Genomic DNA, 12,771 nt, shown 5'->3' on the forward strand with positions numbered 1-12,771 from the left:
GTATGTTTTAGCCATTGCGAAACCAGTTTTGATATGTGCTTGGGGTCCTTGTCCTGCTGAACACCAAGCTGTGTTTATGTTTTAAAAATCTAGCTGTTGATTTGAAGTGATGTTGAAGAATTTTGGCATAGTGCTCCATCATTCAGTATCTTTGTGCAATGTACTAGAACCAGCGGCAGCAAAACATCCTCAAAGCATGATATTGCTGCAGTGTTTGACAGTACATTTTTCTTACTTCTTAGGTTTAAAAGCCTCACCTTTACTCCACTAGTCTAAGTCTTATCTGACCATGAACCTTCCTCTCATCTGAGGTTGACAGTTTAGGTCTTTTTCCAGACCTTGGCAAAGTCTGGAAAATTTTTAGGCTTTGCTACAACTGTATGAGCTGATGATCTTGGAATCTGCAGTTGTTTGGAAATGGCACCAAAAGACCTTCCAAACTTGTGTGAATCTACAGTTCTCCTTGATCTTTCCCATTATTCTGACTGCTGGTCAATCAAATGAGTGCTTTTAATAAAAACATGTTTATGCTGGCAAAGAGACTACCAGTTGCAGTTAATCATGATTACTAATTATGTTAACCCACCATAGCTCTGTCGAGAAGGAAAAAAAAAAAAAATGACACCGTGGAACATTCAGCACCACTTATTGAAAGATTTAAGTTAATGTATGTATATATTTGAGCATGCATGCATACTTTTGACTTTGTGTGGGTTAGAAAAAAGCCAAAAATATTGAAACTTGTTCACGTAAATCATGTTTTAAAAAAAAAAAAGTCTTTAAAGATGCATGCTGTGCAATCATTCCATCTTGGAAAGAGAACAGTTTAAATAAAGCGTTAAAAGCAAATTACCAAATTACCATGGCATGATTAATGACATGATATGTCACTGATGTAAAGTTCTGACCACAACTGTATCTACAATATGTATTATGGTACTGGAAAAACAGCATGTATTTACCTGAAACAGGAACTGTCTGCTCCTCAGATATTCAGCCAGGATATCAAGCATTCGTACCATCTGGGAGAAGATGAGAACTCTGTGTCCCCGTTCTTTCAAACGCACCAACAGTTTGTCCAAGAGAACCAGCTTTCCACTGCTGCGGATCAGATGCTGTAGGAGGACAATAGCGCTCAACAGTCATGACATAAACTGAATATATAGTAGGTAACGGTTTACCTGATATACTTCTGGAGCACACAACACAAAATAGTTGTTACTTTTATTCTAACATGATCACCTTAAAAATAATTTAAAATGCATACTGTTCCATACAATAATAACTTTAAAAAAAAAGGTATTATGGTAAGTTGCAGAATTTTTACCTCAGTTTTTAAGAAAGCAAAAGAAAATGTGTAACATGATATTTTCCAATTATTCACATGCAAATATAATTAGATATAATTTATATATCTAACATATAATATAAATGTTAGAGAATTAGTTTATAGAGATAACCAGTCAACCCTCAAATGGCAAAAATGTTTTTTTTGCACTGCTGACAAAGCATATAGTGTTAAATTAGAGCAGCGTGTCCATTTCTTCTTCACTTTTGCGGACATTTAGACACACAATCTAAATCTGGTTTTGAATAGAATTTATCACATGAAATGCACAGCTAACATTTATTGCAGTAAGCATGATTCTTATTTGGGTTTCAAAAACCAAGAATAGAATGATTAAATGTGGTAACACATTTAGGAAAATTAAATACATTTAAATATTGTAAATGTATTTATTTTAAATGAGTAAAACCTCAGCATCAATATTAATATTGTTACTACATAAAACAAACCTGTAAAGCTTCAGCTCTGTTAAGGAACTCATTGTCCTCTGGAGGCTTAATAAGGTAACAGTGATTACAGCACTTCTTCAACTCCATCATGATGTTGAGGAAACCTGACGTGCTGCCTTTGGTACCTTTACTCAGAGCCTTGTAGTTCCTTGTTAGGATCCACCTGAACACAAACAGGCAAATAGGACACATGCATATATTACTAATGCTATAATATTTTTAATGATGCTTAAACTTTGAGCCCCCGACCCCAGGCTACACATCCCTGCCCATGTTTCTTGAAACGCAGGCACCATCCAGCTCTTACTTGTAATACTGTTTCTGAATGGCACTCATTTCCACTCTGAGAATCTGCTCCACTTTAGCTGGAAGAGATTTCTCCACATCCTTCTTGACACGGCGCAGTAGAAACGGTTCCAGCTCTTTGTGAAGACTGGTGTAGCCGGAGTCTCTACCTTTGCCATGTTCATCCTCAAACAGCTCCCACGAATGAAACCTTTTGAAATGACAAATTTTACACAAATCAACTGACTTGTAGTGATATAGAAAAGAAAAACAGGAACAAACTGGTTAGGTGTGATTATTCTTCATTTCTAAATGCCTTTAAATTTTTATCTATTGTGTTTTTGTTATATTATTATACCACTGTCAAAACTATTTTGCCCTGTCTGTCACCATTATCCACTATTTTGCTTTAATGTAAACAAAGAAAAAAAGTGCATAAACATTATCTGCACATATAACTCACACCTTTGCCTATGCAGTTAATGTAAATGAACAAATTTACTGGTACTGACATACTAATTCAATACTCTAATTTCAACTTAGATCATTCTTAAATTAGTAGAGCTTTAGGACTTACAAAAAAGTGCTTACAGTGGCATCATAAGGACTACATGTAGTGAGAAATACTTAACATACTAAGAGCTATTGCTTGAAAGTAACATTATCCATGGCCTACTTTTCAGGCATAATGAAGTGCAGCAGGGACCAGAGCTCTTTCAGGGAATTTTGCAGTGGTGTTCCCGTTATCAGAAGCCTGTGATTGGACTTGAAGTCGATCATTGTCTTGTAGAGGAGGGAGTCATCATTTTTCAGTCTGTGCGCCTCATCCACACCAATGAAGGCCCAATTAACACTGCCCAAAAATGACTGGAGACAAAAGTTGTTAAAAAAAAAAAAAAAAAAGTAATTTTAACATCTTCTGAGTCGAGCTCTATCATTTCATGTGTTATAACTATAAAAATGGGCAAAATACACAACCGAGGATCTATAATGAAGTAAGCCAGCTGACCTTGTCTTTGAGGAGAATCTCATATGTTGTAAGGAGGATGTTAAATTTCAGTCTCTTGCTGTGAGAATGCATCCACTCATGTGTTCTGATCTATTCACAAAAGAAAAGGAAGACACACAACATTAAATTGTAGAATAAAAAAACAAAAAAACAATTGATTTTCTCTGATAAACCCCGTTTAACAGGTGTTTAAAACCACAATACCATATTCCTGCTGCTGATGTCTCCCAGGTAGACCACAACATTCATTTGAGGGGCCCACAGATGGATTTCTCTCTGCCAAGACGTTAGTGTTGAAAGAGGCACAACCAGCAGGAAGGGCCCATACAGTTGGTGCTCATTAAACAGGTAGTTCAGGAAGCAGATGGTCTGGATCGTCTTCCCTAACCCCATCTCATCAGCAAGGATGCAACTGTTGCTTCTATGAATTAAGACAGAGCAGACCAATAGAACATTCAGCATGTAAGAACAGAACATAACCCAAAAAAATTTGGTGGGGATCTAGGAGAAACCCCAAAATCCAAATAATGACAATGTTTTCTTGGATATTTGTCATACTTGCACCAGGAGTGGGCCATCCAGTTCAAGCTGTCTAACTGGTAGTCTCTGAGCTCCAAACCATCACCTCCTATGTAAGCTGGTTGCTTCTTCATGGGCACAAATCTAGGTCTCTGTTTCAGCACCTAAATGACAGAACAGAAGTTGGAGAATTCCTTTCTGAACCAAAACTCAAAGCTCAGTATATTTCAAATCAGAAAATGTAAGAGAATAAAGTTTGGAGTAAGTTACCTTGCAGTCTCTGAATGGAATGGTCTTAGATTGGTTTCTGCTCATGTAATCATCGATGCATTTCTGGAATTTTTTAGCAATCAGACAACCATCTTCCCAACTACACTCCGAGTATGGTAAGCCCTGCCATTTGCACAGGTAGTCTGGATAACCAGCTGCTGACTTCTGGTTTGAATGTCCTGGTCAAAAAAAAACAACCAGACTTATTAAGCTATACATATCCAGTGTTGCCGATTATATTGAGAGCAGAGTGCTTTATATATGCAAAAATACCTATTATTCGCTCTACAAGCTGGTACTGAGAACGCAGGTCATCCATTAATTCTTCCTGACAATTGAAATATTCAATATCCTCTGGAGACGCTGCCTTCAACCTGGTGACATGGAAAAAAAACAAAATTGAAATTTAACAATGTATGTATTGTTTTATGTATTATTGTAGGGTCTACCTTACAATCTAAAGCGCCTTGAGGTGACAGTTGTTATGATTTGGCGCTGTATAAATAAAACTGAATTGAATTTAACAATAACCACTACTCCATTTTTAATTTTTCAGAAAGTAGCAAAATAAAAGACCGCAAATTTCTGTGAGCAGTGTTAATCCTCATAGAAAAAATAAGAAACTTTAGAAAGTTGATATAGTGCTGTGGCAACCCCCACAATCTGCAGACCTGGTGGATTACTGTTATTTCTAATAGTTTCCAGAACAAGACAGTAACTAATTTTCTTTTTCTTCTCATCCTAGTTAGTGCTAAAGTGTTTGTATTCCTTTCTTTTGGGAATTTTTGCCATCTTTCTGACAGGTTTATTTTGAATTTTCAGTCCAATAACAGTTTCTTTCACTTACATTATTGTCTTTTATTCAATATGATTATGACATTTCCTGCTGCTCAATGTTTAAAACACTTTAGCAAGCAAAGAGCTCTTTAAAAGCTTTCTTAAATCAGCAGTGCCAAGTTAAAACGCTTACCATTTTTTCTTCTCCTGCTCCTTCTTCTTAAAATTGTCCAATTTCTTCATGCCCTTGACATTCTGTAACTTGAGTGTCTCCTCAGTCTCCCAGGTGTTATGTATATGGGCCCAGTTCTTCCACTTTATCAAATACTGGATATCACCAGCTTCTTTGTTGGGATCAAAATTTGCATTTGGCTCTCCATCTGCCTCGATAGCGTATACAGTTGTTGAACTGCCTGTTGCTGTTAGGAAAAATAAAGAAATAGTGCTTAAAATGTATTTACTTAAAGACTTGAATAGACCATAAGGACTGTTGAGCTGTTTGTGTCACACAAAAGATCAAAATAATAAAATTTACCTCATTGACTTTGCACCTTTAAAACCACTGTGATAATTCTGGGCGATTCCTATTTCAGCGTCAATTTAACCAGAATGTATGACATATTTGATCTTGACTGTGTTTCTTACCTTTTTTCCTCCCTATCCTACAGTCCATTACTCTCTCCAGTGTTTCAAACTCATCTTCTTCAGGCTGTGGAACATCTTCACCCATAACTTCAACCAGATCATCTGAGTCAGTCTTCAGCTCCTCGTCCTCCTTATAGCTAATGTTGACCGTGGCTTGCCGCCGTGGCCCTCCAGATGTAATTTTCTTAAAGTTATCATCCTCATCATCAGATGATGAACTTTTCTGGGCTTTTTTTCTCTGGGTGTTGCTTTTTTTTCCATTTCGAAAGTTCATCCTGAGACACGAATAACAGATAAAGAGGCAGTGAAGTTTAACTCTTTACATTCCTTCACAAAACATCAGATCCAGAGCTAAACAGCTGAAGTGATTTACTGTGATGAAATAGTTAAAAGAATAGTATAAAATAGCATATCTAAGCAATAATTAAAGACCATCTACCAACTCACTTGGTTGGAGGCTTCCTGCTTTTAATTTTGTGACTTGGCTCATAGTCTGATGCTGTTTCAGACTCTTCTGCTGATGAGTCTGACCCAGAACCACTACCAGATTCTGAACCTGATCCAGAGTCAGAAGAACCTGATTTTCTTCTCATTTTGGATCCACTGGAGGAGTCCGATTCATCACTACTTGAAGAGTCCTGGAAAAACATACCACAAAAGATTACAAAAAACAAAACAAAATGCATAAAAAGTCAGATTATGATCATTTGACTTAGGTACACTTATGCAATATCTAATTGTTGACTAGCTTCCATTCAAATGGCAAGAAAAATGTTTTTGGGGAAGGGTTAGGGTCTATAAGAGTATAAAACAAACCTCATCCGATCCACTATTTGATGAGCTTTGTCTCTGTTGTTGCTGCTGCTGCTGCTGAAGCTGCTGTTTCCTGAGCATAGCAGATCTTTGCACTGCTAGGATACTTGGGTTTGACTTCCAGAACTGCAACCAATGAATGCAGTCAAAGATTAGCAAAAACAGGAACAGTACACTGCAAATGTGCCAGACCGGTTAAATAAAATCTACGTTTTATTGAATGGTCCAGGGTTTTGCCCAACCCTGCTGTTCTAAGCTAATGTGTAATGCAAGGGTCAGAGTGTGGTGATATACAGCTATAGCCCTTTTCCATGAGTACCTACTCGGATTGACTCAACGCGACTCATTTTTCCATTATCAGCTAATGTGAGCACGGTCAATATAGCAAAGTGGCCAGAAGTCTCAGGGTATCATTTATATGGTACACAAACACATGCATGTCAAGGCAATAGTATACACTACTTGGCGTATGGCTTATTGTCAGACCCAAGGACCACAGGGGTGCGTTTTGTCCTCATTGTTGGGTTTTAAGAATTGCAGGTTTAATTTTAGTGAAGGAGTCACTTTAATGACGCATCAAGTTACGCCATTGACTGGCCAATCTATAGCAAAGTGTCTGATGAAGTCTAATTTTGAGATTGCCTCAGACTCTTCAGAACCCCGACCAGGTAAGTGTTTAAAAACAAACAAACAAACAAACAAAAAAAGACGACAAAACTGGTACCAGGTACCATCACCTAATGGAGTCGAGCCGAATAGGTACTAATGGAAAAGGGCCATTAATGTACTAATAGGGGAGTAGAGTACAACTATAAACCACATCAACAAGGCAAGTTGTATGAGATCCTTAAGATATGATAAAACCTTATAAACAAGACTTTGTTTGTGATATTAATTTTAGGTTTAACATAGAGAAAATGAAAAGAATATTGGAAAAATCTGATAGCACCCTAGCACAGGCCTTTTAAACCCACTGAATGCTTTTCAGGGAGTTTTTAGAACAGTGTGTTAGTAACTTTGTTATTAACACTCCATTTTTAAATAGTTTTGAGACTGGATGCTTTTAACAATAAGAAGACAGTGCTAGTTTGTTTTATGTGCAGGTTAAAGGAGATATCTTAGCCAAAAATGACTTCAAGGTTCCTCCCAGTAGTAGTACAGGCCAAGGTAATGCTAGGGCCAAATACATCAACCTCAGTTTTCTTCAAATTTTAAAAGTAGAAAATTACATGTCATCAAGTGCCTGCAGCACTATTTTCATCACTATTTTATTGGCCTGTCATGTCGTCTGTCAAAACATGAATAGATTGAGTTCTGTCCAGATTATATTGATCATGTCTCAGATTTATATCAAGGAAAAGTTATTTAGTGATAATTATCTTTATCATTTTATCGCCTAGCCCAATGCTGCACTAACCTCTAGTAGGACAAGCACAGAGACAACTCCACTGTCAAAGGCCATAAAAAGATCATACTAGCACTGTATGATAGTATGGCAGTAAGACCTTCACTAGTACTGTTTATGTGCTATTAAAATGACTTTTAATTAACAAAGACAGCTGGATGATTTGCCTTTTCAATCAATGCTTTAATTGCAGCCATCTATTAAACTGATAATTCTTAAAACTCAATAAATAGTGATCAACTTCACTTTTAAGTAAACTTGACAGTGGGAACCAAAAAGCTTAGACAACATTTTTACAAGTGCTTCTCTAAATAATATCATGTTTGTACATATGCAATAGAAAATAGCAGCCCACCTTTTGGGAATTTAAAACTTTATTTTTACCTCAGCTCCATCAATGTTTGACTTATTTGGTGGTTCGATCTTCTCCTTTGACTTTTCTGTGTCAGAATCGGATTGGCTGCCAGAATCTGAGCCACTTCCTGAGTCACTGCTCCCTGATTGGCTGCTGCTGCTGGAAGAGCTGGAACTCGAGCCTGAGCCGGATCCTGAAGCTGAGCCCGATCCAGAACCGGATTCATCATCAGAATTACTGTTACATATAAAGACATTAGTAATTACTAGATGAATCAAGTTCTCAAAGCAAAACATTACAACAGGTTTTACATACTTGAGCAGAAATAACATAACAAAAGTTGGGTTTCCCATATCAGAAACAGAAATCATTTAACCCCTTGGAGTCTCAACTGCTCACTCTCCAACCCCTCTCCTGCTCAGCCTGAAGGTGGAGATTGACACATGACAATGGAATCAAAAAGAGGTGCAGCAATGCCTTCCAAAGAATTCTATATTTAAGAATTCTTGCTATACCATGAATGATTTTCTATGCAAATATAAATAAGACTATTTTGTCATAAACAGCAATAATCAACTGCTTCTCCAGTAAATATATCATGTCACAATATGAAGCCAACTGCATCACTCATATCTGCAGCTTTAGAGAGCCATTAGTGACAATAGTGGAGCAGTACAAGAAATCCTGCCTGTGACAGGGATGGGCATCAGGATTTTATCATTATCAATTCTATTTATCAGGGTTGTCACATTATTAGAATTTAAAGTTTGATACCAATACCCAGGAAAGCACATGATTCCATTTCCATGGCAAAAGTATCATAGCATGCTGCTAACATGGACACTGAATGTAATGATGTGAATGGGGACAGGACAATGGCCAAGAACACAAAAATGAACTGCTATGAGACAGCCCTGATGGATTCTCATGGACTTGTCAAAACCAACAGACTTAGACAAAAACTTTTTTTTGTTCAGAACAAACAATATAAATTGACAGAATATACAAAGCTGTATTTTTTACTGTTACCTTGATTAATTACTATGTTAAACAGGAACTCAGTCAATCCTATACCCATAGACGAGAGCTGTGGGGAATTTGTAATGTAATGCAAGTAAGAAAACCTTTTTTATACAGCACCTTTCACAGGTCAAAAACCACAAAATGCTTTAAAAACAGGCATGAACAAAAACACAGAAGATTAAAACATAAAACAGCATACAACCTGAAACTAGTTAAAAGCCAGTCTAAATAAATCAGTCTTCAGCTGCTTCTTAAAAGAATCAACAAAACAGCGCAAACACAGAGGTAAGGCATTCCACAATCCATGGGCCACAGCTCTAGAGGATTTACCCCCTCTGTTCTTAAAGTGAGTTTGTGGGATCATTAACAATCTTTGACTGGAAGATCTCAGACTGCAAGAAGAGTAAGGACTAAAATGTTTAAATGAATTCTAAAACAAACCAGTAGCCAATGTAAAGAGATTAAAACTAGAGTAATGTGCAGTCTCTTTCATGTGTTGGTTTAAAGTCTAGCAGCAGCATTCTGTACCGACTGGAGACGGTCACGTAAACACACTGTCACACTAACCAAGACGAGCTGAAATAAAGGCATGGGTAATCATCCTTAATTCAGCTTTTGACAGAAGAATTCAAAGCTTAGAAATATTTCTTAGTTGAAAAAACAAAACTGTTTCAAATTGATCCACGAGAATGGCTCTCCAAAGACATGGCTAAAAAAAATAAATAAATAACACCAAGGTTTCTGAGTTTGGATGCTGAGGGATGACTATAAGGAGTGGTACCTTTAACAAGCAATTTATAACCAACAGTTACAGATTAGTATTAGGGAAATGCTACACTGTCTCTATGTAGCTTTAAGTGCTTCACTGCAGCTAAAGCTAGCTAGGTTTCAGGTATTCATTTCTCTACTACTTTCTACACTCACATATACAGTATTTTATAAAAATTAATTATAATAAATGTGTAATTGTGTACATATTTTTCAGTTAACAAGTAAAAAATATAAAATGCATAACAAATGACATAAACATTTGTATTGGCTACTGACAAAGGGCCTCCGATGGTGTAGCATTTGACACATTTGCCTGGCAAGCAAAAAATTGGTTTCGATTTGATTGGGGTTGCATCCAGAAAAAACTGTGCCAAATCAGGCATGTGCTGCTACCTTCTGTGGCAACCCCTTGTCACAAGGGAACAAGCAAAATTAGATCTCTCCATCACAGACACCTTCTGACGGTTGTTATTATCGATCAGGTGTATGGTGACAATCTAGTATGTAAGGTATGAGATGATGTTCTAAATAAGTAAACAACTAAGTGTTATTTCTATTTGTGATAAAAAAAAAATCAATACCTGGATTCTCCACTGCTGTTGCTTACACTTTCATCCTCACTGCGTCCAGCCATGCTGAAGTCAAAAATATATAGACTTCAACCTGGCAACCTGTAGTATTATGGTCCACGTGTTTAACCTGTGAGCAAAAATACACATAAGTTTAAAAAGAACTGTATGCTACAAATGCTACAAGTACTTGGGGTTATATTATTACTTGTTGAAACAAGAATAATATCAGGAATAAAATTTCACAACAACATGCATTAAAATATCTGATTAGATGGAGCTTGATAAAACTCAGATCCACATGGCAAAGTACAACAGAGCTTAGTGTACCATCCGTGACTGACTACAACCAATGCATCAAAGCTTGTCCTGTGAACCATGCAAGCAGGGACGCAAATATACTTTCGCTAAATTAGTTTCAATTGAAACCATTTCAAGTCATCTATCAGGTCTGTGGTTTCATCCTGAGAGAAGTGAACCGCGTCTGAAACACAGATAAACGTGTTGAGATATGACTATTTCAAGTTAAATCTAGAAAAGTGTGATCTGTGTGGATGGCTGTCACTACATGCTACTTGGCTGAACGTCATTTATCCCACACCGCAGAGGCCTATCAGGCCTGCACTATACCAGCGTGTTTTCATGTACACATGAAGCTCCGTGTGTACCCGAAGAAGATGAAAAACTAAGTAAATTAAAAAAAAATAAAATCAGAATAAATAGTTTCAGGAGAACATCAAGTCATCACTTGGGTACACTATCACTATGGTTACAGTTTAGCAAGTAGCTCAAGCTAACTAGCTATTACCGGCTAACGATGGCAGTATTAGCGATTGGCGGGTAGGAGTAGCGTATGCAGACATAGCCAGCTATAAAGAACAAATATACAGAATAAGATTCAGCACAAAACCTGCAACCACCTGATTACCTGTAACCACTTTGCTATGTTTATCTAGCTGCAGTTTGCTAGCCGCTTTATGCTGTGCTATTGTTTTCTGGATTTAAAATCCTACACGTGACAACTGTGAACTTTATACCTTTACGGTATGCACCGCAACCAAGTAGCTCAAACTGTACGTACCTTTGGTACTTTGTTTAATTTTGTGTCAATGTGGGTAAAATAAACATGAGGAGAACTGGCTCACAGGCCATCACAAGGGCTGTCAAGGCAAACAGCATTAGCTAACGCTATGAAGCACGAGGCTAGCACAGAAGCTAACAAAATGAGAAAACTTTGCTCTAATAGGAAACCAGTAGAATAATAACTTTAGAGTTACAGATGATACTCAAAGTTAATCATCAATAATATTTAACTATGTAAATATATGCACAATCAGTGGATTGGGATGAACAGTTAAACAAATTTAGTATTCATCATTAAACCCACAAAACCAAATTAGCTAACCAACTTCACCCTCTCCCATCTTGTTTTCATTCGCTGTTCACTTCTCGCGGCTTTTACAACATCAACATGCAACGTTAGCTTACTTTTCGCTAGCGTAAGGACTAAGTAACTAAATGATGTGTGTTACCTGTCTTTAGTTTAGGTTACTCGTGAAACTCCGATAAAATATTTGTCTAAACCAGCCTTTCCAGTCCAGGGGTCCTTTCTTCTTTTATTTAACTGGCGAGCTAGCAGCTGCTGGTAGCTAATGCTACCGTAAACTTGCTAGCTATCTCCCGGTTAGGGAGCGCAGCCCGAAAGACTCCGGTCGATAGAACTGGTAGAATGTTGGTTTTCCTCTTCTTAACCAATGTCCCGTTTGCCGTTTTAGAAGTTACAAAATACAGTGCCCGTTGATAAGCAGCGACTGTAGAAAGCTAGCATTTCAATCCAGTGTCTTTCCACAACCGGCCTCCGCCATGACGCCGTAGGGTTCACTTCTCCAGGAAACCCCGGACAGTGACGTAACGACCCTGCTCCTTACTCCTCCACTGTAGCAGCAGGAAACGTCGGTTTCTCATAAGTCGTCTTTATCTTTATCGGAACAAATGGAAATAAAGCTAGTCTGATAATTTAGGTCATCACAACAACAAGGTTATACACATACAAGGTCGTACATAAAAGTCCGCCTTGTTTAAGGAATTACGATAGCCGCCAACCATAGTTTCTGTAGTTTGAAACGTACAACCCTTCACTTGCCGGTTTGTGGTCTTCTCCAGACTGTGTGTGTGTGTGTGTGTTTGGTCCACTTAACGTGCTTTCTCTGCTCTTGGCGAGTGTTCCTTATATATAAAAATGCATTTTGAAAAACATGTAAATGAATCCAATTCAAACTCACACGTACAGTCACATGGGCTTTCAGAAACAATAGCTATTTAGAATAGAGATTATTTTAAATAACCCTGCCTGCAGTGACAGCCGCACGCGCACTATCTGAAAAACTATCCGCAAGCAGCAGAAAATTAAACCCTTATGTTGCAACATCGCCACCTGCTGGCGACATTGTCTACTGCATGCTGAATGGACCTCATTTTACTTCTGTAACAAATTTGACATTAAACAGATAAACAGACAGATAATTGGTCGATA

The 12,771-nt window shown here is 37.6% G+C and overlaps 1 protein-coding gene across 2 annotated transcripts in view; it reads right to left on the reverse strand.

The window, feature by feature from the left end:
- The window catches only part of chd1 (chromodomain helicase DNA binding protein 1), a 30,667-nt gene extending 18,287 nt beyond the window's left edge, over positions 1–12,380 (reverse strand). Inside the window, exons 1-16 of one of the 2 annotated variants that reach the window (XM_085164731.1) lie at positions 11,771–12,380; positions 10,251–10,368; positions 7,905–8,112; positions 6,119–6,241; positions 5,750–5,940; positions 5,303–5,577; positions 4,851–5,076; positions 4,154–4,254; positions 3,881–4,059; positions 3,650–3,774; positions 3,296–3,512; positions 3,092–3,181; positions 2,759–2,949; positions 2,105–2,293; positions 1,798–1,960; positions 963–1,115 (exon numbers count right to left, since the gene is read on the reverse strand). In XM_085164731.1, the coding sequence (XP_085020857.1) occupies positions 963–1,115; positions 1,798–1,960; positions 2,105–2,293; positions 2,759–2,949; positions 3,092–3,181; positions 3,296–3,512; positions 3,650–3,774; positions 3,881–4,059; positions 4,154–4,254; positions 4,851–5,076; positions 5,303–5,577; positions 5,750–5,940; positions 6,119–6,241; positions 7,905–8,112; positions 10,251–10,303 (2,484 nt within the window). In that variant the 5' untranslated portion in view covers positions 10,304–10,368; positions 11,771–12,380. The other variant, XM_085164732.1, reaches the window with a different exon arrangement.
- Between the last annotated feature and the right edge of the window lie 391 nt (positions 12,381–12,771).

This window comes from Neolamprologus multifasciatus, chromosome 7 (assembly GCF_963576455.1).
Source record: "Neolamprologus multifasciatus chromosome 7, fNeoMul1.2, whole genome shotgun sequence".
Lineage (NCBI taxonomy): Eukaryota > Metazoa > Chordata > Actinopteri > Cichliformes > Cichlidae > Neolamprologus > Neolamprologus multifasciatus.